Source organism: Apodemus sylvaticus, chromosome 4 (genome assembly GCF_947179515.1).
Source record: "Apodemus sylvaticus chromosome 4, mApoSyl1.1, whole genome shotgun sequence".
In the NCBI taxonomy this organism is placed as follows: Eukaryota; Metazoa; Chordata; class Mammalia; order Rodentia; family Muridae; genus Apodemus; species Apodemus sylvaticus.
In genome coordinates, this window is record NC_067475.1 from 132,961,225 (window position 1) to 132,986,770 (window position 25,546).

The 25,546-nt window shown below is 37.9% G+C and overlaps 1 protein-coding gene across 9 annotated transcripts in view; it reads right to left on the reverse strand.

The window, feature by feature from the left end:
- Window positions 1–25,546, reverse strand: part of Bltp1 (bridge-like lipid transfer protein family member 1) — a 204,637-nt gene that overhangs the window by 149,951 nt on the left and 29,140 nt on the right. For all 9 annotated transcript variants that reach the window (XM_052180612.1, XM_052180617.1, XM_052180611.1 and 6 more), the window contains exons 11-15: window positions 24,038–24,188; window positions 19,856–20,012; window positions 19,374–19,452; window positions 10,795–10,886; window positions 9,288–9,405 (exon numbers count right to left, since the gene is read on the reverse strand). In XM_052180612.1, coding sequence (XP_052036572.1) covers window positions 9,288–9,405; window positions 10,795–10,886; window positions 19,374–19,452; window positions 19,856–20,012; window positions 24,038–24,188 — 597 coding nt within the window. The remainder of the gene's footprint in view (window positions 1–9,287; window positions 9,406–10,794; window positions 10,887–19,373; window positions 19,453–19,855; window positions 20,013–24,037; window positions 24,189–25,546) is intronic.

Consider the following 25,546-nt stretch of genomic DNA (forward strand, 5'->3'; position numbering starts at 1 on the left):
GCCCCGGAGAAGTGCCCTCCCTGACCAGGGACACATGAGGACTGCTCTACTCAAGGACACAGGAGGCCTCCTATAACCAGGGACATAAGATACTCCCTACCCAAATGAGAAATAGTACTGCCTGCCTCCCAGGAGGATTGTTCTAACCCAGGTCAAAGACCTCAATTGGACTCCAAGGAGGCAGGCTCCAGACAAAGTCACCCAGGCCAGCTGACACCAGAGATAACCAGATGGCAAGAGGCAAGCACAAGAACATAAGCAACAGAAGCCAACCAAGTATTTTGGCACCATCAGAACACAGTTCTCCCACCACAGTAAGCCCTGGATACCCCAACACACATGAAAAGCATGATGCTGAAATAAAATCCCATCTCATGAAGAATAGAGATCTTTAAGGAGGATATAAATAACTCATGAGGTAGAAGCCCTTAAAGAGGGAATAAATAAATCCCCTAAAGAAACACAGGAAAACACAATCAAACAGGTGAAGGATTTGAATAAAGTGATACAAGACCAAAAAATGGAAGGAGAAACAATAAAGAAGTCACAAATGGAGGCAACGCCAGAGATGGGAAACGTAGGAAAGATGAGGAGCTACAGATGCAAGGATCGCCAACAGAATATAAGACATAAGAGAAAGAATCTCAGGTGTAGAAGACACCATAAAAGATATTGACTTAACAGTCAAGGAAAATACAAAATGCAAAAGCTCCTAACCCAAAACATCCAGGAAATCCAGGACACAATGAAAAGAATATTTATGTATATTTTCTTATATTCATCCCTAGAATGAAGCCTACTTGATCATGGTGAATGACAGCTGTGATATGTTCTTGGATTCAGTTTGTGAGAATTTTATTGAGTATTTTTGCATCGCTATTCATAAGTGAAATTGGTCTGAAGTTCTCTTTCTTTGTTGGCTCTTCCTGTGCTTTAGGTAACACAGTAACTCTGGCTTCATGGATTGAATTAGGCAGTGTTCCTTCTGTTTCTATTTTATGGAATAGTATGAGGCATATTGGTACTAGCACTTCTTTTAAGGTCTGGTAGGATTCTGCACTAAAACCATCTGGCCCAGGGATGGTTTTGGTTGGGAATTTTTAAACAACTGCTTTTATTTCCTTAGGAATTATGAGACTGTTTAGATAGTTTACATGCTCTTGATTTAATTTTGGTATGTGGTATCTGTCTAGAAAATCATCCATCTCATCTAGGTTTAATAGTTTTGTTGAGTATAGGCTTTTGTAGTAAGATGTGATGATTTTGTGAATTTACTTAGTTTCTGTTTGCTGTCTCCCTTTTCATTTCTGATTTTTTTAAAATTCCGGATTCTGTCTCTGTGCCCTTTAGTTAGTTTGGCTAAGGGTTTATCTATCTTGCTGATTTTCTCAAAGAACCATCTTTTGGTTTTGTTGACTCTTTGTGTTATTCTTTGTTTCTAATTGGTTGATTTCCTTCTGAGTTTTATTAATCCTGCTATCTAAACCTTTTGAGTATGTTTTTTTTTTTTTTTTTTTTTTTTTTTTTTTTTTTTTTTTTTTTTTTTTTTTTTGTTCTAGAGCTTTCAGGTATGCTGTTAAGCTGCTAGTGTATTCTCTCTACAATTTCTTTATGAGGGCTTAGTGCTATAAATTTACCTCTAATGCCCACAGGAACAGAGAGGGTAATTAACAAGAAGGGCTTGGGGAGGGGAGAGGGCTAAGGATCTTGCTAGGAAGGGGAAATAGAATAAATTTAGTGGGTGCACTGGGAGTTAGTAGGCATGGGAAGAGGAAGGATGGGGTGGGAAGACAATATTGGGAGAGAACTGGGGAACATTTCAGAAAGTAAGATAAAAACCTAGTGCAATGGAAACTCCATGGACTCTACACTAGCTAAGATTCCTAGTAATTGGGGTACATGGAGCCATCCCCTTTAACCAGGTAAGGCCTCAAGTGGAGAGACTGAGACCCCAAACCAGCCACAAAAATCTCCAACTTACACTTTGTCATCCCTGCAGGATATGCTGATACCAGAGCCTAGTATAACTGTCATCAGAGAAACCAGGGAGACTTCATCCAGCAGCAGATGGGAACAGATGCAGAGTCCCACAGTCAAACTTAGGTAGAGCTTATGGAGTACTGAGATGGGGAGGAAAGACTGGACGATCCACAGGATCAAGAATACCACAGGAACAAAGCCCACAGAATCAATGGACTGGGACTCAAATGGGCTCAGAGAGATCAGGGAGCCTGTATGGTCTGACCTGGGTCCTCTGCATATATGTTGCATTCTTTTTTTAATATTTTTATCTTCTATATTCTTTGTTTACATTCCAAATGATTTCCCCTTTCCCGGATACCCCCTCCCCATATGTCCCATAAACCTTCTCTCCATCCCTTCTCCAATCACCTCCCTCCTTTTTCTCTCTTTATATTCCATTCCCATGGTAGATCAATCCTTTCCAGGATCAAGACCCTCTCCATACTTCTTCATGGGAGTCATTTGTTATGCAATTTGTGCCTTGGGTATTCAGAGCTTCTGGGCTAATTAATATCCACTTATCAGAGATTGCATTCCATGTGTATTCTCTTGTGAATGGGTTACCTCACTTAGGATGATATTTTCCAGATCAAACCATTTGCCTAAAAATTTTGTGAATTCATTGTTTCTAATTGCTGAGTAGTATTCCATTATGTAAATATACCACATTTTCTGTATCCATTCCTACTTTGAGGGGCATCTGGGTTCTTTCCAGCTTATGGCTATTATAAATAAGGCTGCTGTGAACATAATGGAGCATGTGTCTTTATTGCATGCTGGGGAATCCTTTGGGTATATGCCCAGGAGAGGTATAGCAGGGTCCTCTGGAAGTCTCATGTCCAGTTTTCTGAAGAACCTCCAGACTGATTTCCACAGTGGTTGTACAATCTTACAGCCCCACCAGCAGTGGAGGAGTGTTCCTCTTTCTCCACATCCTCGCCAACACCTGCTGTCTCCTGAGTTTTTGACCTTAGCCATTCTGACTGGTGTAAGGTGAAATCTCAGGGTTGTTTTGATCTGCATTTCCCTAATGACTAATGATGTTGAGCACTTCTTAAAGTGCCTCTCGGCCATCCGAATTTCTTCAGGTGAAAATTCTTTGTTAAGATCTGTACCCCATTTTTTAATAGGGTTATTTGGTTCCCTGGGGTCTAACTTCTTGAGTTCTTTGTATATACTAGATATTAGCCCTCTATCAGATGTGGGGTTGGTGAATATCCTTTCCCAATTTGATGGTTGCCGTTTTGTCCTTTTAACAGTGTCCTTTGCCTTACAGAAACTTTGTAATTTTATGATGTCCCATTTGTCCATTCTTGATCTTAAAGCATAAGCTACTGGTGATCTGTTCAGGAACTTTTCCCCTGTGCCCATGTCCTCAAGGGTCTTCCCCAGTTTCTTTTCTATTAGTTTCAGTATGTCTGGTTTTACATGGAGGTCCTTGATCCACTTGGAGTGAAGTTTAGTACATGGAGATAAGAATGGATCAATGCGCATTCTTCTGCATGCTGACCTCCAATTGATCCAGCACCATTTGTTGAAAAGGCTATCTTTTTTCCACTGAATGTTTTTGGCTCCTTTGTCGAAGATCAAGTGACCATAGGTGTGTGGATTCATTTCTGGATCTTCAATTCTATTCCATTGGTCCACTTGTCTGTCACTGTGCCAATACCATGCAGTTTTTAACACTACTGCTCTGTAGTATTTCTTGTGTTGTTGAGAATAGTTTTAGCTATCCTGGGTTTCTTGTTATTCCAGATGAATTTGAGAATTGCTTTTTCTAACTCTGTGAAGAACTGAGTTGGGATTTTGATAGGGATTGCATTGAAATCTGTAGATCGCTTTTGGCAAGATGGCCATTTTAACTATATTAATCCTGCCAATCCACGAGCATGGCAGATTTTTCCATTTTCTGAGGTCTTCTTCAATTTCCTTCTTCAGAGACCTGAAGTTCTTTTCATACAGAACTATCATGTCATCTGCAAATAGTGATAATTTGACTTAATCCTTTCCATTTTTGTATCCCCTTGATCTCCTTATGTTGTCTAATTGCTCTAGCTAGAACTTCAAGTACTAATTTGAAAAGATATGGAGGGAGGACAGCCTTGTCTAGTCCCTGATTTTAGTGGGATTGCTTCAAGTTTCTCTCCATTTACTTTGATGTTGGCTACAGGTTTGCTGTATATTGCTTTAACGATGTTTAGTTATGGGCCTTGAATTCCTGTTCTTTCCAAAACTTTTAGCATGAAAGGATGCTAGATTTTGTCAAATGCTTTTTCTGCATCTAATGAGATGATCATATGGTTTTTGTCTTTGAGTTTGTTTATGTAGTGGATAACATTGATGGATTTCCTTATATTGAACCATCCCTGCATCCCTGGGATGAAGCCTACTTGATCATGGTGGATGATCGTTTTGATGTGTTCTTGGATTCGGTTGGCAAGAATTTTATTAAGTATTTTTGCATCAATATTCATATGAGAAATTGGCCTGAAGTTCTCTTTCTTTGTTGGATCTTTGTATGGTTTTGGTATCAGCGTAATAGTGGCTTCGAAGAAGGAGTTGGGTAGAGTTCCTTCTGTTTCTATTTTGTGGAATAGTTTGAAGAGTATTGGTGTTAGGTCTTCTATGAAGGTCTGACAGAACTCTGCACTGAAGCCATCTGGTCCCGTGCTTTTTTTGGTTGGGAGACGTTCTATGACCCTTTTTATTTCTTCAGGTGATATGGGACTGTTTAGTTGATCTATTTGATCCTGATTTAGTTTTGGTATTGGATATCTGTCTAGGAAACTGCCCATTTCCTCCAGATTCTCCAGTTGTGTTGAGTATAGGCTTTTGTAGTAGGATCTAATGATTTTTTGAATTTCGTCAGTTTCTGTTGTTATATCTCCCTTTTTCATTTCTAAGTTTCTTGATCTGGATACTGTCTCAGTGCTCTTTGGTTAGTCTGGCTAAGGGTTTATCTATCTTGTTGATTTTCTAAAAGAAGCAGCTCCTGGTTTTGTTGATTCTTTGTATGGTTCTTTGTTTCTACTTGATTGATTTCAGCCCTGAGTTTGATGATTTCCTGCCTTCTACTCCTCCTGGGTGAAATAGCTTCTTTTTGTTCCAGGGCTTTCAGGTATGTCATTAAGCTGGTAATGTATGCTCTCTCCATTTTCTTTTTTGGAGGCACTCAGGGCTGAGTTTTCCTCTTTCTTTGTTGGGTCTTTGTGTGGTTTTGGTATCAGTGTAATTGTGGCTTCATAGAAGGAATTGGGTAGTGTTCCTTCTGTTTCTATTTTGTGGAATAATTTGAAGAGTATTGGTGTTAACTCTTCTTTGAAGGTCTGATAGAATTCTGCACTGAAACCATCTGGTCCTGTGCTTTTTTTGGTTGGAAGACTTTCTATGACTCCTTCTATTTCTTTAGGCATTATGGGACTGTTTAGATGATCTATTTGGTCCTGATTTAATTTTGGTATTTGGTATCTGTCAAGGAAATTGTCCATTTCCTCCAGATTCTCCAGCTGTGTTGAGTACAGGCTCTTGTAGTAGGATCTGATGGTTTTTTGGATTTCCTCAGTTTCTGTTGTTATATCTCCCTTTTCAGTTCTAAGTTTGTTAATTTGGATACTTTCTCTGTGCCCTTTGGTCAGTCTGGCTAAGGGTTTATCTATCTTGTTGATTTTCTCAAAGAACCAGCTCCTGGTTTTGTTGATTCTTTGTATGGTTCTCTTTGTTTCTACTTGATTGATTTCAGCCCTGAGTTTGATGATTTCCTGCCTTCTACTCCTCCTGGGTGAAATTGCTTCTTTTTGTTCCAGGGTTTCAGGTGTGTCATTAAGCTGGTAGTGTATGCTCTCTCCATTTTCTTTTTGGAGGCACTCAGGGCTATGAGTTTTCCTCTTAGCACTGCTTTCATTGTGTCCCATAGATTTGGGTATGTTGTGTCTTCATTTTCAATGTGTTCTAAAAAGTCTTTAATTTCTTTCTTTATTTCTTCCTTGACCAAGGTATCATTGAGTAGAATATTGTTCAATTTCCACGTGTATGTGGGTTTTCTGTTGTTTTTGTTGCTATTGAAGACCACTTTTACTCCATAGTGATCTGATAGGAGGCATGGGATTAGTTCGATCTTCTTATATTTGTTGAGGTGTGTCTTGTGACCAATTATATGGTCGATTTTGGAGAAGGTACCATGAGGTGCTGAGAAAAAGGTATATTCTTTTGCTTTAGGATAGAATGTTCTATATATATCTGTTAAATCTAATTGGTCCAAAGCTTCAATTAGTTTCATTGTGTCCCTGTTTAGTTTCTGTTTTCCTGATCGGTCCATTGAGGAAAGTGCAGTGTTGAAGTCACCCACAATTATTGTGTTAGGTGCAATGTGTGCTTTGAGCTTTAATAAAGTTTCTTTTACGAAAGAGGGTGCCCTTGCATTTGGAGCATAGATGTTCAAGATTGAGAGTTCTTCTTGTTGTATTTTTCCTTTGACCAGCAAGAAGTGTCCCTCAGAGTCTCTTTTGATGACTTTGGGTTGAAAGTCAATTTTATCTGATATTAAAATGGCTACTCCAGCTTGTTTCCTGAGACCATTTGCTTGTAAAATTGTCTTCCAGCCTTTTACTCTAAGGTAGTGTTTGTCTTTGACCCTTAGGTGTGTTTCCTGTAAGCAGCAAAATGTAGGGTCCTGTTTACGTATCCAGTCAGTTAGTCTATGTCTTTTTATTGGGGCATTGAGTTCATTGATGTTAAGAGATATTGAAGAATAGTGATTGTTACTTCCTGTCATTTTTGATGTTATTTTTTAAATTTGATTGGTTAACTTCTTTTGGGTTTGATGAAAGGTTACTATCTTGCTTTTTCCAGGGTGAAGTTTCCCTCCTTGTATTGGTGTTGTCCTCCTATTATCCTTTGTAGGGCTGGGTTTGTGGATAGATATTGGGTAAACTTGGTTTTGTCATGGAATATCTTAGTTTCTCCATCTATGGTGATTGAGAGGTTTGCTGGATATAGTAGTTTTGGCTGGCATTTGTGTTCTCTTAGAGTCTGCATGAGATCAGCCCAGGATCTTCTAGCATTCATAGTCTCAGGTGAAGAGTCTGCTGTGATTCTGATAGGTCTTCCTTTATATGTTACTTGGCCTTTTTCTCTTACTGCCTTTAATATTCTTTCTTTGTTTAGAACATTTGGTGTTTTGATTATTATGTGACGGGAATTATTTCTGTTCTGGTCCAGTCTGTTTGGAGTTCTGTAGGCTTCTTGTATATTCATGGGCATCTCTCTCTTTAGGTTAGGGAAGTTTTCTTCCATAATTTTATTGAAGATATTTGCTGGCCCTTTAAGTTCTAAATCTTCACTTTCATCTATGCCTATAATCCTTAGGTTTGGTCTTCTCATTGTGTCCTGGATTTCCTGGATATTTTGGGTTACAAGCTTTTTGCATTTTGCATTTTCTTTAACTGATGAGTCCATGGTTTCTATGGTATCTTCAGAATCTGAGATTCTTTCTTCTATCTCTTGTATTCTGTTGTTGATATTTGCATCTCTATCCCCTGATTTCTTCCCAAGGCTTTCTATCTCCAAAGTTGTCTCCCTTTGAGTTTTCTTAGTTGTTTCTACTTCTGATTTTAGATCCTGGATGGTTTTGCTTAGCTCCTTCACTTGCTTGTTTGTGCTTTCCTGTAATTCTTTAAGTGATTTTTGTGTTTCCTCTTTCATGACCTCAGCCTGTTGACCAAAGTTCTCCTGTATTTCTTTAAGTGTTTTTTGCGTTTCCTCCTTATTGGTTTTTGTATTCTCCTGAATTTCTTTCAATGATTTTTGTGTTTCCCTTGCAACGGCTTCTAACTTTTGATCCATTTTCTCCTGAATTTCTTTAAGTATGTCCTTCATGTGTTCCTGTACCAGCATCATGACCAGTGATTTTAAATCCAAATCTTGTTTTACTGGTGTGATGGGGCATCCAGGACATGCTGGTAGAGGAGAATTGGGTTCAGATGTTGCCATATATTGCCATATTGCCTTGATTTCTGTTAGTGACGTTCCTGAGTTTGCCTTTTGCCATCTAGTTCTCACTGGTGTTAGTTGGTCTTGTCAATGCTGGACTCACCAGTGCAAGCTGTCTCTTCCCAGGTGGCCTCTGGTACACAGCTTACCTCCTGCACTGCCTGGAGACAGGGTGCTGTTGGCCAGGCTGTTCAGATCCAGCAGCAGACACCTGATGGCTCCTGCCGGGGCCCGCTGGATTCACCAGAGCACACTGCCCTCTCCCAACCTGCCTCCCGGAAGCCCCTCTTGCCTCTTGCAGGACCTGGAGGTGTGGCGTTGCTGCCCAGGCTGATCTGGATCCGGAAGCGGAGAGATCTAAGGGCTCCAGCCAGAGGCCTCAGGACTGGAACCCAAGCTCTGTGCCACCAGAGCAAGATGTGCACTCCCAGACTGCCTCTGGGTGCACACCAGGTCTCCTGCACTTCCTGGAGACAGAGTGCTGTGGCCCAGGCTGTTCAGATCCCAAAGCAGACACCTGGAGGCTACTGCCGGGGCCCGCTGGATTCACCAGAGCAAACTGACTTCTCCCTGCTGGCCGCCCGGAAGCCCCTCTTGCCTCTTGCAGGACCTGGAGATGTGGTGTTGCTGCCCAGGCTGATCTGGATCTGGAAGAGGAGAGATCTGAGGGCTCCAGCCAGAGGCCTCAGGACTGGAACCCAAGCTCTGTGCCACCAGAGCAAGATGTGCGCTCCCAGACTGCCTCTGGGTGCACACCAGGTCTCCTGCTCTTCCTGGAGACTGAGTGCTGTGGCCCAGGCTGATCAGATCCTATATGTTGCATTTTTGTAGCTTGGTGTTTTTGTGAGATTCCTAACAGTGTGAGCAGGGGATGTCTCTGACTCTTTTGCCTAACTTTGGGAGTCTTTTCCTCTCACATGGATACCTCATATCCAGCCTTGATGTTAGACTATGTGCCTGGTCTTATGGTAGATTTTTATGTTATATATATGGTTGATGTCCCTGGAAGGCCTGTTCTTTTCTGAGGAAAGGTGAAGGGCTGGGAGTGGGTTCAGGGGTAAGGGGAGGTAGAGGGATAGATTATGAGGAGGGGAGGGAGGGGAAAATGAAGTATTGTATATATGAGAGAATAATAAATGGAAAAATTATAGGAAAAAAGGAAAGCATACATCATATCATCATATCAGCACATGCCTATATTAAATGTAAAAGTAAAACCTACAGAATACACATAAGCTCACCACTACAAATTACTCCCTATATTTACCAGAAATTACCTGTAAAGAAGTTCTTCTGTGCAAAGATGAAGTGGTATGTGGCTTTATAAACCTCCAATTCACACTGCCATGTCTGTGGCATGTTCCAAATTCTGGGGTAGCTGGCATTGATGTGGAACTGCAAAACAAATGTTAGAGCTTAAAATGTGACAGTGCTTACAGCACTGGGAATGAAGTCACACACTCTAGTGAATAATTAAAACTTATTTTCCCACTGAGATGAACAGAAGGTGTTTTTGAGACTTTTAAAACTGCTGCAAAGGTCAATGTCTCTGGTCAACACCCAAATCTTTGCAATATTAAGCTTTAATGTGGTAAAAATTTGCTGAGTGGAAAGAAACATTCTCAAGTTTCAGCAACACACACCAGCTGGTGTAGAAGGTAACAAACAGCCCATGTCCCTAATTCCTCCTTTGTTAAAGGAAGGAAGGTAGAATATCATGCACACTATCGTACAACCTGACCTTGGAATTTCTGCAAAGGAAAAAGCTACCTGCCTAGGAATAGCATTGTTTTACACAGTCCCATTTATCAGCAATAGCTTGAGAATTCAAACAAGTGCTGAACTGTAATGAATGTTCAATTTGATAATTTTAACACTATATTTTTATGTAATAATAGATTTTATATAGTAATGTTGTATTATTTACATACTGATTACATGTTTTTATACTTATAATCCAAGAAATAAGTTGGTTTTTATTTCAACTAGAATGGCATTGACTTAACCCACATCAACAGATAATACTGCACAGAGACTCTAAGGCTAAAACAACATATTTGTGCATGCTATCATAGGTGATTATAATTGGAGTGTGTGTGTGTGTGTGTGTGCACGCGCGCACGTGCATGCAGGTGTATGAGCTTTTCTTACTAATTATGAAATTCTTATCTTACACATCTTAATGTATAAGATGTTGGCTTAAAACAAATAATTAAGAACCTTATGACATCATCTTATACAAATGAATCTTCTGTGAATACCAACCATATTACACAGTACATTTTTGTTGTTGTTGTTGTTCTTGTTACTGTCCTTTTCTTAAAGTAACAGATTAATGAGAACCTAATCTGAAATTTAAACCATGGGCACCTTCAAATATTCAGAGTACCATCAAGATTTTTTTTTCCTTAAAACTTAGTCACTGACTTAAGACAAAGAATAAAATTAATTAAGCCCTCAGAGAAGTCCAAAAGGGCCAGAACATGTGATCAAAAATTACTTTACTTACAATTTAGGAAAAACACATGAAATTTGAAAATTACATCCTAAAAAGTTTTGAGACCTTCTAGCACTTCCTACATATTAGAAGTAGAACAACAAAGGAATGCCAAAGGCAGGACACAGTATGGGGAATCTACCTCTCTTCCCAAATCGGGTAGAACCAGAGTACCTACTTGGTAGTTCTTAAATAAAAATACAGATAAGTTTTAGAAATTTTACATTAAAAAATTAAAACTAAATCTATAGCTACTAAACAAATGTATATCATATGTTTAGACTTACTGCTAACATTTCTGCTTCTAAAAGGGTCCGATATTGCATACTGGTAGTGGCATCGACATGTAATAGTTGTCCTTTAATTGCAGGGGTATAACCTAATAAACAAAAACATAAAATGTAAGAGCAAGAATAAAAAGTATACAATTAAAATTTTTGGCACAGGACCAACTCCCACTACCACTTTAAAAATGAAATCCTTGAAAAACAGCTTAAGTATATTTCAGTGACAGGGAGCTGACTAATGTAACAAGAGATCTTTCTCAGACAAGAAAACAATGAGTAAACATCACCACCACATGGCATATCTCCTGGTTTGATTTTGAGAACAAACCCATGGTGGTCTCTCAGTATCCAAATACGATGATCCCAAGATGCCACACTTAAACTAAAATCTACAAATGTTCAAGACTTTCATGTAATATACCAAAATATTCCAATTTTTCTATTTATCTCCCACATATGCCAAATTATATGGCATTACTTATATATTTAATATGTAATAACCATTGGATAGTATTGTTCAGAGGATGACAGGGGAAATACATAGTATACCTGCAACTTTGCTTAAATATTTCCATATCACAACTGCTTGAGTCTATGGATGCTAAGCTTATGAAGGGGAGAACTGGTTGTACATGTTTGCTTCTAAGTAAAATTTTCAACTATTAGCACAAGTCCTATACTTTTTCTTTATCCACTGATTAAATTATATTTTAAACCATTTTTTTCAACTACTCCCTGTATAAGGACAGTTGCCAAATATTATCTATTTCTCCTGTAATGACAGTCTCACAACAATATAGGCTATTCTCAGCATAAGCAGAAGTTTAAAGTGCCATTTCTTTTTTTAACTGGCTTCTTTTTCAAAGAACACAAGCTATATGTTATTATTCTAAAAATTTTATAGCTAGTCTGGCATATACCCTGATGTAGGCTTTCTACTTCATCCCAAACATCTGAATTTGAAAAATATGTCAGGCTTTTGTGTATTTGGAGTTGGAGGTCCATAAAATTATCTTAAATCTACCAAATCCTTTTAACAATTTTTATTACATTTTATTAAGTTGGATAGATGTCTGGGTGGAGGTTAAAGAATAATTTATGAGAGTTAGTTCTCTTTCTACTAACTGAGATAATGATTCCTCAGTCCTCAGGTGACCCCCTTATCTCAGTGTGCACAAAAGTTTACACTATAAAATGGCACAGCGACATTTACTATGCATTACTGCTCTGGCTAGTCTTATGTCAACTTGACACAGCTGGAGTTATCTGAAAGAAGGGAATCCCAATTGAGAAAATGCTTGTATAATATCCAGCTGGAAAACATTTTTTTAATTAGTGGTTGCTGGGGAAAGACCAAGCCCATTGTGGTTGGATGCCATCTCTGGGCTAGTGGTCCTGAGTCCTACAAGAAGCAGACTGAACAGCTTTGGGGAGAGAAGCAGTAAACAGTATCCTTCCCTGGCCTCTGCATCAGCTCCAGGTTCCTGTTCTGTTTGATCCTGATTTCCTCTAATGATGACCAGTAATATGAAGTGTAAACCAAATAAACCGTTTCCTCCCCAAAGTGCTTTTTGGCCATCATGTTTCATCACAGCAACAGAAATCCTAACTAAGACAGAGTGCCATATTCAGGAGCGCAGGGAGGTGGCTAACCACGCAGGAGAGGCCTGACAGCACAGATAGGATCACCCCTGCTGCTCAGAGAAACACATCCAGCACACTCAGTCAAGAGCCTTCTAGTTTCTCTCTCCAGCGGGGGACCATCCTCTGCCACAGTGCACCATTTCCAGGTGGCACGGGCAGACAGCTTACCTCCCAGGAGTACAAAGAGGCCTGAGAGCACAGGTAGGACCACCCGTGCTGCTCAGAGGAACCAGCTGGAAAGCCTAAGGACACAAGAGCCCAGGAGCAGCCTGGGAAAGGAGTCTTCCAAATTCTGTCTGGACCCAGAGCTGGTCCTGGGCCACAGAGCTACATACACAAATACACCACAAGAGAGTGGGTCTCCCAGGAGTGCCTGCAGACCTGTGTGCACAGGTAAGACCACCACTTCTCTTCAAAATTCTGGCACAGGAGGAACCTGCCCAGAGCCATGAGGACACAGGAACCAAGGATCAGTTGGGAACAGGATCCTCTGATTTCTATCTGTACACCTGAGATGACCCTATATCATAGCTCTCCATACCTAAATTCTTCCCAGAGAGAATGGGTCTCCCAGGAATATAGATACATGGGCTTACAGGACAGATAAGCCACAGTCAGAAACAGCAAGACCAGCTAACACCAGAGACAACCAGATGGCAAAAGGCAAACTCAAGAACATTACCAATGGAAACCAAGGCTTCATGGCATCATCTGAACCCAGTTCTCCCACAACAGTGAGCCCTGATTACCCCAACACACCAGAAAACCAAGATTTGGATCTAACATGTAATGATGATGATAGAGGACTTCAAGAGGGACATAAATAACTCCCTAAAAGAAATAAAGGAGAACATGGGTCAACAGGTAGAAGCCCTTAAAGAGGAAACAGAAAAAGAATTACAGGAAAATACAAACAAACAAGTGAAGGGACTAAACAAAACCATTCAGGATCTAAAAGTGGAAGTAGAAACAATAAAGAAATCACAAAGGGAGATTGAGGAAACTCTGGAATAGAAAACCTAGAAAAGAGATCAGGAACCATAGATGCAAGCATTAACAACAGAATATAAGAGATAGAAGAAAGAATCTCAGGTGCTGATGATACCATAGAAAACACTGACTCAACAATCAAAGAAAATGCAAAATGCAAAAAGCTCCTAACCCAAAACATCCAGGAAATCCAGGATATCCATACAATGAGAAGATGAAACCTAAGGAGTATAGGTGTAGAAGAGAGTGAAGATTTACAACTTAAAGGGACAGTAAATATCTTCAACAAAATCATAAAAGAAAACTTCCCTAACCTAAAGAAAAAGATGCCCATGAACATACAAGAAGCCTACAAAACTCTAAATAGACTAGACTAGAACAGAAATTCTTCCTGTCACATAATAATCAAAACACCAAATGCACTAAACAAAGAAAGAATATTAAAAGCAGTAAGGGGAAAACGTATAAAAGCAGACCTATCAGAATTGCACCAGACTTCTCACCAGAGATGATGAAAGCTAGAAGATCCTGGGCAGATGTTATACAGACCCTAAGAGAACACCAATGTCAGCCCAGGCTACTATACCAAGCAAAACTCTCAAACGCCATAGATGGGGAAACTAAGATATTCCATGACAAAAACATATTTACATAATATCTTTCCACAAATCCAGCCCTACAAAGGATAATAGATGGGAAACGCCAACACAAGGAGGGAAACTACACCTTAGAAAAAGCAAGAAAGTAATCTTTCAACAGACCCAAAAGAAGTTAACCACACAAACATAAAAATGACATAAAAAATAACAGGAAGCAACAATCACTATTCCTTAATATCAATGGTCTCAATTCCCCAGTATAAAGACATAGACTAATAGACTGGATACATAAACAGAACCGAGCATTTTGCTGCATACAGGAAATGCACCTCAGTGTCAAAGACAAACACAACCTCAAAGTAAAAGGCTGGAAAACAATTTTCCAAGCAAATGGTCCCAGGAAACAAGCTGGAATAGCCATTGTACTATTAGATAAAATTGGCGTTCAACCAAAAGTCATCAAAAAAGACACGGAAGAACGCTTCATACTTATGAAAGGAAAAATCTGCCAAGAAGAACTCTCAATTCTGAACATCTATGTCCCAAATGCAAGGGTGCCCACATTCATAAAAGAAAATTTACTAAAGCTCAAAGCACACATTGCACCTCACACAATAATTGTGGGCGACTTCAACACCCCACTCTCAGCAATGGACAGATCAGGGAAACACAAACAGAGACACAGTGAAACTAACAGAAATGATAGACCAAATGGATATCTACAGAACATATCATCCTAAATCAAAAGAATATACCTTCTCAGCACCTCATGGTACCTTCTCCAAAACTGACCATATAATCACAAAACAGATTTCAATAGATATAAGAAGATTGAAATAATTCCATGCCTCCTATCAGAACACTACGGATTAAGGCTAGTCTTCAATAGCAACAAAAACAACAGAAAGCCCACATATGCATGGAAGCTGAACAATGCTCTACTCAATGACACCTTGATCAAGGAAGACATAAGGAAAAAAAGTCAAAGACTTTTTAGAATTGAATGAAAGTGAAGGCACAACATACACAAACTTAGGGGATACAATGAAAACAATGCTAAGAAGAAAACTCATAGTTCTGAGTGCCTCCAAAACAGCACACCTGAAAGCTCTAGAACAAAAGGAAGCTAATACACCCAAGAGTAGTAGAAGGAAGCAAATAATCAAACTCAGGGCTGAAATCAACCAAGTAGAAACTAAAAGAACTACATAAAGAATCAACAAAACCAGAAGCTGGTTCTTTGAGAAAATCAACTAGATTAACCCTTAGTCAGACTAACCAAAGGGCATAGAAACAGTATCCAAAATTACACAATCAGAAACGAAAAGGGAAATTTAAGAACAGAAACTGAGGAAATTAAAAAAAAATCATCAGATCCTACTACAAAAGCCTATACTCAACACAACTAGAAAATCTGGATGAAATGGACAATTTTCTACACAGATACAAAATACCAAAGTTAAATCAGGATCAGATAGACCATCTATACAATATCATAACCCCTTAAAAAAATACAAGCAGTCATTAAAAGTCTCCCAAGCAAAAAAAGCACAGAACCAGATAGTTTTAGTGCAGAATCCTATCAGACATTCAAAGAAGACCTAATATCAAACTATTCCACAAAATAGAAACGGAAGGAATACTACCCAACTCGTTCTATGAAGCCACAATTACGTTGATGTCAAAACCACACAAATATCCAACAAAGAAAAAGAACTTCAGACCAATTTCCCTTATGAATATCAATGCAAAAATACTCAATAAAATTCTTGCCAACCAAATCCAAGAACACAGCAAAACAATCTTTCACCATGATCAAGTAGGCTTCATCCCAGGGATGCAGGGATGGTTCAATATATGGAAATCAAGTCCCATACCTAGACTTAGTAAAAGCAATATACAGCAAACAAGTAGCTAACATCAAAATAAATAAAGAGAAACTTGAAACAATCCCATTAAAATCAGGGACTAGACAGGGCTGCCCTCTCTCTCCATATTTATTCAATATAGTACTTGAAGTTCTAGCCAGAGCAATTAGACAACGAAAGGAGGTCAAAGGGATACAAATTGGAAAGGAAGAAGTCAAACTATCACTATTTGCAGATGTTATGATAGTATGCTTAAGTGACCCAAAAAACTCCACCAGAGAAATCCTACAGCTGATAAACAACTTCAGCAAGTGGCTAAATACAAAATAAACTCCAACAAATCAGTAGCCTTCCTATACTCAAAAGATAAACAGGCTGAGAAAGAAATTAGGGAAACGACACCCTTCACAATAGTCATAAACAATAGAGAGTATCTTGGTGTGACTCTAACCAAACAAGTGAAAGAAAGTGTGGAGCAGAGGCTGAGGGAAAGACCATCCAGAGACTGTTCCACCTAGGGATTCATCCCATATACAGTTAACAAACCCAGACACTATTGTGGATGCCCACATGTGCTTGCTGACCAGAGCCTAATATAGCTGTTACCTGGGAGGCTCTGCCAGTGCATGATAAATACAGAGGGGGACACTCTCAGCTAGCCATTGAACTGAGCACAGGGTTGCCCCAATGGAGGAGGTAGAGAAAGGATCCAAGGAGCTGTAGGGGTTTGCAATGCCATAGAAGGAACAACAATATGAACCACCCAGTACCCCCTAGAGTTCCCCAGGGACTAAAGCACCAACCAAAGAGTACACATGGAGGGACCCATGGCTCCAGATGCATATGAAACAAAGGATGGCTTTGTTGGACATCAAGGAGAGGCCCTAGGTACTGAGAAGGCTCGATGGCCCTGTATAGGGGAATGCCTGGACAGAGAAGTGGGAGTGGGTAGATTGCTGAGCAGGGGGAGGGGGGATGGGTTAGGAGTTTTTCAGGAGAGGGGGACCAGGAAAGGGGACAACATTTGAAATGCAAATAAAGAATATATCTTTTACAAAAAAAGAAACCCTAACTAAGACAATTATCAACTTAAGGATTTTATCACAGGATACTTTGCCTGTGTTATGTATGTGCATATACAAGTGCACACATACATGTGTTCATGGTGTCTCAGAGGCCAGAAAAGAATGTTAGAGATGGTTGTAGGCACCAAGAAGTGCTGGTCCTTTGTAGTGGCAGAAAGTGCTTTGAACTGTGTGTGGAAACATCTCTCTAGAGCCTGTATTATCAATTTTAAGGGAAAAGCACTGCCATATGGGAACCATTATTAATTTTGTACAACTTCCAACTTCCATTCTTCCCTGTGACAGACTACAATTAAAGCATTCCTAATAGACTTTTCTTATCAATACCTCCCTTGAATTAGGCAGTGGTAAAGAATCTCAGCTATCTCCTTCATGGCCCCACATGACTATTATTTTAAATCCAGTGAATATAATAGGTAGTTCTTCACAAGAAATCACATGGAGTTAGGTGAGGTGGATATTATGTCTTCCTCGGTTATTGTTTCAATAGATTACCTAATTGAAAAGCCCAAATGCTACAGCTTTTCTCTATTTTCTCTTTCCATATACTAGCACCAATACAGGTGCCCAAGACAAGATAGTAAATAATCAATTCAGGGCTTAAATCAACCAAGTAGAATCAAAAAGAACTATACAAAGAATCAACAAACCAGGAGCTGGTTCTTTGAGAAAATCTCTCTTCCTTCTTTCCTTCCTTCCTTCCTTTCATTGTTTCTTTGTTTTAGTTTTTTTATCAAATATAGTCTAACAGGAGTCAAATTGAAAAAGGAAACTTGAGTTGAGAAAAAGTCTCCATCGAATTGTCTAGTAGGCAAAAGATCATTGAGTATTTTCTTGACATATGATTTACTATTGCAAGTGCCATCCCTGAACAGCTGGAATAAGAAATCAGTCTGCCCAAGATAGCAATTCTATTCCTTCAGGACCTCTTCTTCATGCCTGCCTCCAAGTTCATGTTTGATTTCCTGTACGGACTACCATTCATAATGTACTATAAGATATAAGATGAAATATTCTTTCCTCTCAAAAATACAAAAAACAAAAATACTAAAAACAAACAAAAAACAAAAAAAACCATTTAAGCCTGTTATTCATCTAATTACTGCTCAAATCCCAAGAGCTGAGTTCAATATGAGCTGCATAGTATGTATTCTCATAGAACCAGAGTCTAACTAGGAAATAGTAAGCACATTATGTATAGTCCTAGAAGAGATAAACACAACATAAGAAAAATACAGAATTAAAACATCTAGAAAGGTAGAAAATTGTTCTGTTTAGATATCAAATATTTGTACAATAGTGTAAACAACAAGTACATAAAAATTAAAACTATAGCTAATATGCTCATGAATACTTCCAAAAGAATTATAAATAGAACCATCATGTAATCCAGCAACTCCATTACAGGGTCTATCTCCCAAGGCAATGAACTAAGAAGGCTGGAGACCACCTGAGCACCCACATTCACTGCAGCACCGTCCATAAAAGCCAAGACATGAAAACAAGCTAAGTAGAGATCCCATCAACTGATGGAAGGACAAGAAATATGGTACATATATAAAATCGAAAGCTAGCTGTATTAAAAAACAGATGAAATCCTATCATCTGTAACAAAATGGCTCAAAATGAAAGTCATTTTCAAGTGAAATAAGCAAAGCACAAAAATGACCTGATCTTATTAATGATCTCACTAAAGCATGCAATCTAAAATAAAAACAAAAACAAACACCAACAATAACAAAAACTGATGTCCCAGAAGCTAAGAACAGAATGGTAGTTATCCAAGGTGGGTGCAAATAAGGAGAAAGAAGGGTGGGTGCAAGTGAACAGGACTACTGAGTTACAGTCAGAAGTGCAAGCTGCAGAAAATGAGAATATGCAGTAGAGCTTTCAAAGTTCAAGGAAAGCCTATCAGTATGGTGGTGCCAAGCTGTGATCGCAGCACTTGGGAGTCTGAGACAAGACTATCTCAGGTAGGGACAAGCCTACATTACACAGCAAGTCTTTGGTCAGCATGGGCTACACAGTGAGACACTGTCTCAGTAAGTGCAAAGCTAAACAAAATTTTAAATGAATTTTACACACAGAAGTTACAAATGTAGAAACAGACATATTTACTTTGACTTGAACATTCTAAGTATATATATATATATATATACATATATATATATATATATACATAAGTTCAAGTATCACATGGCATACCATAAATGAGTACTTTTTTATGTATCAGTTAATTTATATTTAATTTATTATTTATCAGCAAATTTATATTTAAATTAAAAGACAAAAAATAAAAATGAAAAAAGTATTAATGTTACTCTGCAAGGACTAACAAACTACAATAACATATTAATTATGTCATAATTTCAGGAAAAATAATGATAGCTTACCATTTTCTTCAACTGTCATCGGAATATTAATTTCTAAATATGAGCCAGCTCCTACATTTACATGCACAGCATTTGTTTCCTACCAAAGAAAACAAGATTAATTTACAAGAGATTTATTGTACTTATATTCCTATCATTTTACTTTTAAATTACAAAGAAATATAATTACTATTAATATGAACTACTAAAAATCTGTAAAAATCAAGATTCAAATTTGTATAAAAAATACACTTAAAGCAATTTAACAAAATAAAAAGAGAAACTAAAGATAACTTCAAGGTTCATTGTTATTACTATTAATCATTATTAATTTCTTTCCATTATTTAGCACTTAATAAAGTATTATGAAAGCAAAAGTAATAATTAAGGAGGTATGGAGAGCCCACAGAATGAAGCTAAGCATAGAATTATGAACCAGAAAAACTCTGAGAAGCAATTTTCAGATTTTTAAATACTATTCTCTACAATCTTATAGTGAATACCCTGTTTTTGGTAAATAGCAAGTCAATGGTAGCATCTGCAATAATATTCATTCGTAGTTCAAATGCAAGGATTTGTCTTGGTCTTCCAGGCTGTGCAATTTCAGAAACTTTCAGAACTTGATAATCAGGTGGAAAGAAAAACTTCCATAAACAATCTCTACATGAAAAGGAATAAGAGAAACAGTGTGTTAGTCAAATACTGTCTTTGATAAGGGTCCAAAGTCATATTTTACTTACATTATCATTGCTATCTCATTTGACAAACTATTTTTCCACATCTTATCAATGAGTTCTGAATACCTAACATTGTAATATTACCGAGTGAGACATGAGCAGGATCCAATCCAAGTATATGTGAGTTGTAAAAATGCTGCAAACACACCAGTTGTGCAAACTATCAAGAACTGAAAGAGTATAGCGTAATTCATCATTCTTCCCTGAGCAGGTGATCTAATCTTTCTGAGGAAACCTGGTCTTCTCCCTTGTCTATAAATAAGAATAACTCATCTCATGGAGTGGTACTGGGGATTAAGTTAAAATATTTAACCATGGAAGAGTTTTTGTATTATTTTCATAATCACTCAAAAAAATTAACCTTTATTTTTATTTTATATATATGAGTATTTTGCTTGCACATGTATATGTTCACTATATGCATGCAACACATGTGAAACACAAACGAGGTTGTCAGAGCCCCGGGACCAGTTATAGACAGCTGTGACTGCTGGTCATCAAGCAAAGGTCTTCTGCAAAACCAACCAGTTCTCTTAGCCACCAAGTCATCATTCCAACTGTCTGCAATCACTTTTAATCAACATAATATAAATGAAAGGACAAAGAACAATGTGTTCTAAAAAGTAAACAAGTATTTAGATGCTGAGCCTTAGTGTATGCCTCCCTATATCACTTGACAAAGATGAAAGAACCTAAGAAATGTGCAATACCTTCCCCCATCACACAGCCATCCTTCCACAAAAATAAGGAAGCAAACACTACTCACATGAACAAAGTGCACTGAAAAGTAAGCCTTGTGATTTAATGAACATGAATGGCTCTGAGCCTAAATAAACAATATACTGGGATTCTCTCTCAACAAAAGGAAAACCTGCTAGAGGAGGTTGTGAAAGCGAAGTTCTATTGCACATTAACTGCAGTATCATTTCTCTAAATAATACAAAGATCGGTCAGTCTCTAAAGTAAATTTATATGCGAGGAGTGGTGGCACAGACCTTTCATCCCAGCTCTCAGGAGAAGAGATAGGTGGATCTTTGTTAAGTTTGAGGCCATCCTGGTCTACCCAGTGAGGTCTAGGACAGCTAGGGCTATGTAGAGGGCCTTGTCTCAAAACTCAAAAACTGGAGCTGGAGAGATGGCTTAGAGGTAAAGAACACTGTCTGCTTCCAGAGATCCTGAGTTCAATTCCCAGTAACCACACAGTAGCTCATAACCATATATAATGAGATCTGGTGCCCTCTTCTGGCCTGTAGGCATACATACAGATGGAACACTGTATATATAATAGATAACATCTTTTTTAAAAAAACTGTATTATAAAAATTTTAACTTGTGCTTTTAGTAAATATGTACTAATATTTTTAAGTACAGCAATATTAAATATAATTTAAGAATCATGTATTATTTGACAATAAAAATATAAAAACATTTCATTTTAATAGAATTGTTCAACAGATTAAAAAAAAAGAATATTTAAGTTCTCCTACGATTTCTTAGTACAGTCCAATTAGATTAAGTGCATTACTTAATACAAGTATCTCATTTTCATCTGATGCCTCAGTGACCACAGCATCATTAAACCTAAAAAATGACTATAAAAAGAAAAGCAGCACCTAATAACATGAAGAATATTGCTCTAACCTGAATTACTAAGCTCCATTGATGTTCAAGTTTAATAAGCAATCTAACAGAACTTAGTGATATCATATTTCAAATGTTTTCAAAAATTTGTTTCATTTTTGAACAACTGTTAAACACTGATCTATTGAAGCAAATTACTTAAATATATATAAAATACTAACATTAAAATAAAATGAGAATACTTGCCTAACATATGTGGGGTCCTGGCTTCATTTTTAATGCCATTTTTTAAAAAGTAAGAACAAAGACCATAGCATTTAACAAAGAGTGCAATTATTCCAACAGAAGGTAGGAAGTTCTTTTGAAACTAAGAAAAGTATGAAAACAACCAATACATCTGTGGTGGTTGGAATAAGCATGGCCCAGGCTGCAACACTATTAGGACTGTGGCCTTGTTGGAGGAAGTATGTCACTGTGGGTGTAGGCTTTAAAGAGCTTCCTCCTAGCTGCTTGAGGATAGTGGTCTTCTGTTTGCCTTAAGAACAAGATGTAGAACCCTCAGCTCCTCCTGTACCGTGTCTGCCTAGACACTGCCATGCTTCCTGCCATGATGATAATGGACTGAACCTCAGAACCAGTAAGCCAGCCCCAATTCAATATTGTCCTTATCAGAGTTGCCTTGGTCATGGTGTCTGTGCACAGCAATGGAAACCTAAGTAAGACAGCATTGGTAGAAATCTCACCACTCTTTCAACAGGTTAATAAGTATTGATTCAATGAGAGGACTTGACTTTTCCCTCTACAAGAAAGCTAGAGCATGAATTCAAAACTAAAGTAATTCTAAACAATGTAAAATGACCTTTAAAAAAAATCACTACTAAATGTCTCCTTTAAAATTCTTCAAAAATAGTAAATTGGTTATAATATATTACAAATAAAAGTTACTTTAAAATTAACAAATGACTAACTCTTCCAGGTAGACAGGTATGATACTCAAGAGCAAAAGGATCACTTGAATCCAGAGTGTAAGGTCAGGTTGAACAAGATCCCCCACCTCAAAACAAGCAAGCCTTTCAGATAATCCTCATTACTGTAAAACCCATTAATGCAATTATTATTAGTTGTTACTTATTTATTTTCTTTAGGCCTTGCAATTAGGTCGACAAGGTACCATTTACTTAGCAGCCTAAGCTCATGGCTTTTAGTTGGGGATCTCATTTCCTAGCTCAGGCTGGCCTCCAATTCACAATTCTACAGATTAGGCCTCTGTGAATGTTGAAATGTCTTTATTATAGAACTCTGAACTACCTAGGAGACCCTCAGGGCAATTTTCTACTATCCCAATTCATTTTTCCTTGATAATTCACACCATTTTCCTTCCCCTAGAAAATCTCTACTTCTTTCATAAACTACATCCACATATCTAATAATAAGGCCTTTTTCATTCACTGTGCTAACCATGATGCAAAAATAGTTTGTCACAAGCTAAACTGTGCCCCCAAAAAAATCATGTTTACATTCTAAGCCCAGCCTTCAGAACATGACTGTATTTGGTTACAGAGACATCACATGTGGCCTCAGCTTCAAAAAGAGGCCTGGTTATATCCTCATGAGAGGATATATCCTCCTCTCATGATGGTCACAGGGAACCAACATTGCTAACACTTCTAAGTGGGACTCTTGGCCTCCAGAACTTGATTAAACAAGTTTCCACGGTTGAACCTATATCCCAGGGATGCTTTCCTATTCAGTCCTGGAAAACAACTGTTTTTCTAAGCCTGTCACCAAAACCCTTTCCTCATGAATTAAAGCTTCACTAAAGCTATATCATTCATTTCATCAAGTCTTTCATTTCTGAATCTATATATCCCCAAAATCTCAGGCTCTCAGGCTCTCAGAGGGTCAATAAGTAAATCATCAATTAAATACAAAAATAAAACAAAGAAACCAACAAGTAGACTGCTCACTGCAGTTTGCTTGTGGTTTCTCCACAAACAAGTTAATATCTGGATCAAGGTGGTTCACTGAAAACTTACTTTCTTTGCCACAATATAATAGGTGACAAAAACTAAGACTACCTGAGCTAGAGTGATGGCTCAGCTGTTAAGAGAACTTGCTGCTCTTTTGGGGGACCTGAGTTTGGTTCCTGGTACCCATGATGAGCATCTCAAAACTGACGGTAATTCCAGCTCCAGGAGACTCTCTGGCCTCTATGAATACCTGAGCTTATGTGCACACAGCCTCAGACACATTAATACACATAATTAAAAAAATAATAAAAACAGTTTTAAACATTAAGCTAGTATTCAAAAAAAATAAGATCTCAATGCACTTGAAAGACTATTAAATATATAATCACTCAAGTACCTCTGCCTGTCAGCCCAGGGTCCATAATTAAAATCTGTTCCTTTACCACAAACGATATCTAATCCCCAGCATGGAGGTAAGTCTTGTAATTTGCAATCTTCACTGCTTATATCTCCTTCTATACTCTCTTCTGTTTCTTCTGGAACAAGTCCTATATTCAAGAATATATAAAGGCAATTAGTTAAAACCACCATACATTAGCAGTTCAAATGTTTTAGTCTCAGGAAACCTTATACTTAAAATTTTTTAAGTCCCAAAGAGGTTTTCAATTTGTTTTGTTTATATGTTATATATCAAATTTATTGTGTTTGAATTAAAATTCCATGATTTTATTTAAATAATATATTACTATTTATCTACATAAAGAATAACTTTAGTAATTGTACTGTCTGGTTGTGTGTGTCAACTTGGCACAGGCTAGAGTTATCACAGAGAAAGGAACTTCAGTTGGGAAGTACTTCCATGAGACCCAACTGTGGGGCATTTCCTAAATTAGTGATTAAGGGGGGAGGGCCCATTGTGTGTGGGTGGTACCATCCCTGGGCTGGTAGTCTTGAGTTCTATAAGAAATGCAAGCCAAGCAAGGCAGAGGAAGCAAGCCAGTAAGTACCATCACTCTGCATCAGCTCCTGCTTCCTGACCTGCTTAAGTTCCAGTCCTAACTTTCTTTGGTGATTAACAGCAAACTGGAAGTGTAAACTGAATAAACCCTTTTTTCTCCAACTTGCATCTTGGTCATGATGTTTTGTGCAGGAATAGAAACCCTGACTAAGACAGTAATAAAAGTATGTATGAATAAATATAAAATATAACTATTTAATAAAAATTAAATGAAGATTTCATTTTAAGAAAAAAACCCCGAAACTGTAGTTTCCACAACAATTCAGTGAAAAGTGTTTGTAAAGCTCTTTTCATCAATAAGTCAATGTGCAGCCAAACCGAGAACAGGCAGGTTGTCACAGCGGCTTCTGCTTATCTACTGTTAAGAGGAAGTGAAGCCATCTGGACATTTCAATAGGCTTTTCATATATTCTCTGATACTAAAGCAAAATTCAACAAGTGGAACTGTCAAAAGATAACAGTGTAGACCCTAAAACCCATTATTCATTTTTTTCAAACTCTCTCATGTTAAAATCTTCTGCTGACTGTGGTATTCTGAATGAATCTTTTATCCATGCATGACTCTAATATTATATACTGGTCATTTGAAAAACAGTGGCTCATTGAATTATGTTCATTTTTATAAATATTGGCAAATCTGTTAAACTTTTTCTGAAACCACATGCTAATATGACTAACATTTTCATTAGAAAAGCTGTTAATATTGAGATGCTCTTATACAGTAGCAAAGTTTGCAAAATTCTAATTTCCACATGAAAATCTACATGGTTTGTTATAAATTATTTTTCCAAGTAAAATCAGCATTCCATGAAAAAAAATCAAACAAGCTTATGAGCCAACCAAGTGAGTGCATTTTCTGAACTCACTGGAATACTCTGGCTTGCAGCA